This window comes from Mirounga angustirostris, unplaced genomic scaffold, assembly GCF_029215605.1.
Source record: "Mirounga angustirostris isolate CCGP_5_RB_7025 unplaced genomic scaffold, mMirAng1.0.hap1 SCAF_5, whole genome shotgun sequence".
Taxonomy (NCBI): Eukaryota; Metazoa; Chordata; class Mammalia; order Carnivora; family Phocidae; genus Mirounga; species Mirounga angustirostris.
Genome location: NW_026991713.1, coordinates 104262015 through 104266470, shown reverse-complemented (window position 1 = coordinate 104266470; position 4456 = coordinate 104262015). Strand labels below are relative to the sequence as shown.

The 4456-nt window shown below is 40.2% G+C and overlaps 1 protein-coding gene across 1 annotated transcript; it reads left to right on the top strand.

Moving 5' to 3' along the window:
• The first annotated feature begins 676 nt into the window (after positions 1–676).
• On the top strand, positions 677–2058 carry LOC123841020 (GPN-loop GTPase 3-like). The gene is given in 2 exon segments (XM_045870717.3): positions 677–1063; positions 1065–2058. Coding segments are annotated over 2 exon segments (876 nt in total). The 5' UTR covers positions 677–718; the 3' UTR covers positions 1596–2058.
• The last annotated feature ends 2398 nt before the right edge of the window (positions 2059–4456 follow it).

The following is a 4456-nucleotide window of genomic DNA, read 5'->3' as shown; positions in this document are numbered from 1 at the left end:
GTTAAACATAGACATACCCTACAATCCAGCAATTGCACTACTAGGTATTTATGCAAAGGATACAAAAATACTGATTCAAAGGGATACACACACCCCAAGGTTTATAGCAGCATTATCAACAATAGCCAAATTATAGAAAGTGTCCAAATGTCCATCAACTGATGAATGGATAAAGAAGGTCGGGTATATATGCAAAATGCAAAAGAATTTTACTCAGCCATAAAAAAGAATGAAATCTTGTCATTTGCAATGATGTGGAGGGAGCTATAGAGTCTTATGCTAAGTAAAGTAAGTCAAAGAAAGACAAATACCATATTATTTCACTCAGATGTGGAATTTAAGGAAAAAAAACAGATGAACATAGGGGAAAAAAGAGGGGCAAACCAGAAAACAGACTCTTAAATATAGAGAACAAACCAAGGGTTGCTGGAAGGGGAGTGGGTGGGGGGAATGGGTTAAATGGGTGATAGGCATTAAGGAGGGAACTTGTAATGAGCATTGGGTGTTTAATGTAAGTGATGAATCACTCAGTGATACACCTGAAACTAATATCACATTGTATGTTAACTGGAATTTAAAACTTGGGGGAAAAAGAAGCCTAGGCGGCACCTGGGTGGCTCAGTCTGTTAAGCATCTGACTCAATCTCAGCTCAGGTCTTGATCTCAGGGGTCGGACTCTGTTGTGCGGTGGGCAGCACCGGCTACTGGGAGCGCCGACATGCCTCGGTATGCGCAGCGGGTCATGGGCCCGGCAGGCAGCGAGAAGAGCACCTACTGTGCCACCATGGTCCAGCACTGTGAAGCCCTCAATTGGTCTGTGCAAGTTGTGAACCTCGATCCTGCAGCAGAACACTTCAACTATTCCGTGATGGCTGACATGCGGGAACTGATTGAGGTGGATGATGTCATGGAGGATGACTCTCTGCGGTTTGGTCCCAATGGAGGATTGGTATTTTGCATGGAGTACTTTGCCAATAATTTTGACTGGCTAGAGAACTGTCTTGGCCACGTAGAGGACGACTATATCCTTTATGACTGTCCAGTCTTGTCATGTTCTTCATGTAGGTCAGATTGAGTTGTATACGCACCTGCCTGTGATGTAACAGCTGGTCCAACAGCTGGAACAGTGGGAGTTCCGAGTTTGTGGAGTTTTTCTCGTTGATTCTCAGTTCATGGTGGAGTCGTTCAAGTTTATTTCTGGCATCTTGGCAGCCCTGAGTGCTATGATCTCTCTAGAAATTCCACAAGTTAACATCATGACAAAAATGGATCTGCTGAGCAAGAAAGCTAAAAAGGAAATTGAAAAGTTTCTAGACCCAGACATGTATTCTTTATTAGACGATTCTGCAAGTGACTTAAGAAGCAAAAAATTCAAAAAATTGACTAAAGCTATATGTGGACTGATTGATGACTACAGCATGGTTCGATTTTTGTCTTACGATCAGTCGGATGAAGAAAGCATAAACATTGTGTTACAGCATATTGATTTTGCCATTCAGTATGGAGAAGACTTAGAATTCAAAGAACCAAAGGAACATGAAGATGACTCTTCTTCTGTATTTGATGAATATTTTCAAGGACACCAGAAGGAATGAAGAATTTATCAGAGTAACTATATATGTGAAGCACTTGCTACTGAACCAGCAAGACATTCTTCTCTTAGAAGGATGCAATACTAGAAGGCTACCTATTTTAATGAAAAAAGCAATACTTGGCTCTTTATCAGCAGCATGCCTGAGTCAAATTCTAGTTATTTTGAAATGGCTGATGTTTCAAGTGGAATCTTTTAGTATTATTTTAACAACATCAATTTAGATTTTAAATGTTGAAATTGACATGAATGCACATAGACTTGTATATAAATGAGCATCAGTGGTACAGTTAGGACCCAGTCTGCCTTTATTTTTACTATTTGATTTTTATTATTTTTGAAGGTTTTTTGGAGAGGCAGGAATTATTGTAACAAAATATACACCTGTGTCCAAAGGAAAAAAATCTGGAAGGACATAGTTAAGACCATTGCTTATCTGTATGTCTGAGTTTTCTTACACTGAAAATGTATCAGGCGCCTGGGTGGCTCAGTGGGCGCCTGGGTGGCTCAGTTGGTTAAGCGACTGCCTTCGGCTCAGGTCATGATCCTGGAGTCCCTGGATCAAGTCCTGCATCGGGCTCCCTGCTCGGCAGGGAGCCTGCTTCTGCCTCTGACCCTCCCCCCTCTCATGTGCTCTCTCTCATTCTCTCTGTCTCAAATAAATAAATAAATCTTTAAAAAAAAAAAAAGAAATGTATCATTTGTGTAATTAAAAAGTGAAAAGTAAATGTTTTAAAATATATATATGTAGGGGCGCCTGGGTGGCTCAGTCGTTAAAAGAGTCTGCCTTTGGCTCAGGTCATGATCCCAGGGTCCTGGGATTGAGCCCCCCATTGGGCTCCCTGCTCAGCGGGAAGCCTGCTTCTTCCTCTCCCACTCCCCCTGCTTATGATCCCTCTCTCACTGTCTCTTTCAGTCAAATAAATAAAATCTTTTCAAAAATAAATAAATAATAATAAATAAAAAATATATATGTATATAAATAAAAGAAATAGAAAGGTCTTGATCTCAGGGTCATGAGTTCAAGCTCCATCGTGGACTCCATTGCTGGACATGGAGCCTACTTAAAAAAAAAAAAAAAAAGCAGCAGCCTAACAAAAGTTACTGGTGTTAATTGGAGTCAATTTAGTACTAGTATCTAGTGCTATTTTTAGATACCCATGCCCTTGACCTAATTTCACTTCTCAGTACCTACAGAAATATTTATACATGCACAAAAATATGTCTAAAGGTAGTCATTCACTCTGCCTTTCTTAAATACTGAAGAAATGGAAGTGCCCTTAACATTCACCGATATGGGAATCTAAAAAATATACGTATCTATGGAATTAAATGCAACAACTTTTTCAAGAATATTTTCTAAGACATTAAGTGAATAACTTATTATGTAAAAATTATATATGTAACATATGTATGCAAATGCACAGAAAACAGCCTAGTGACATACACACCTTGTACTGCACTGAATAATGTCCCACAAAAATTCATGTCTTTCTAGAACCCTAGAACGTGAACTTATTTGGAAATAGAGTCTTCACAGATATAATTAACCAAGTAAAAATGAGGTCACAGGGCGCCTGGGTGGCTCAGTTGGTTAAGCGACGGCCTTCGGCTCAGGTCATGATCCTGGAGTCCCGGGATCGAGTCCCGCATTGGGCTACCTGCTCAGCGGGGAGTCTGTTTCTCCCTCTCCCGCTCCCCCCTCTTGTGCTCTCTCTCTCTCACTCTCTCAAATAAATAAAATCTTTAAAAAAAAAATGAGGTCACAGTGGATTAGGGTGGGACCTAAATTCAATGACCGGTATACTTATATAAAGGTCATATGAAGACATACAGGGAAGAAGGTCATGTGAAGATGGAGACAGAGAGTGTGGCATTAGCTACAGGCCAATGAATGACAAGGACTGCTGGGAACCACCAGAAACTAGGAGAGAAGAATGGAACAGATTCTCCCTCAGAGGCTCCAGAAGGAAGCAACTTTGCCAACACCTTACTTTGAACTTCTGACCTCCTTGAACTGAGAGAAAAATTTGTTGTTTTAAGCCACCCATTTTGTGATAATTTGTTGTGGCAGTGCTAGGAAGCTAATTTACACCTGTTTAACAATGGTTAGCTCTAAGGAAGAGATTCTACATATTTCTATATTGTGAGAATTTATTACTGCATGGCTAATTTTTTTGCCAATAAAAATGAATTATCCACATTTTATGTCGGAAGTTTTGACTCTGCCCCTTAATAACTATGAAATCTTCAACAAGTAATTATACATATGAATGTCTCAATTGTTTTTTGTAAAATGGGGATAGTAACATCTACCCTCCTCACCTTCCAAGATGGTAGTGGAGTCCCCCTGTACCCTTTTTCTCTCACTGTCCACATCCATTCTTCCTCCAAAATGGTTCTATACTGACTATGAACACTTTTCCATTTACACTACCATCTCTGTCTCTAATTCATGTTGCCAGCCCCCAGCAGATTCATTTTACCAAAAACACCACTAAATGTTCCTTTTCTTTTTGAAGCCCTTCAACAATTCCTCATTAGATCCAAACTTCTTAGTAGTTCAAGACCTTCTACATTCTGAGCGCCACTTACCATCCAGCCTTATCAATCTCCACTGCTTCCTTGGTAGAGGGAAGCCAGGTTTGTGGATTATCCTTGAACCTTGAGCCTTGCCTTTCTCAGCCATGCCATTGTGTATGCTTACTCATGTAAATGGACTGTTCTCCATCCTAACCCCCTTTCCAGCTTTATGGCTTCTCCCATGGCCCCACAATAGAAGTATTTCACTGTCCTTTAATTTCTGTAGCACAAACCCTCAGTATTTTATGTATTTTAATCACCCCCCATTAAACTGCAAACTAC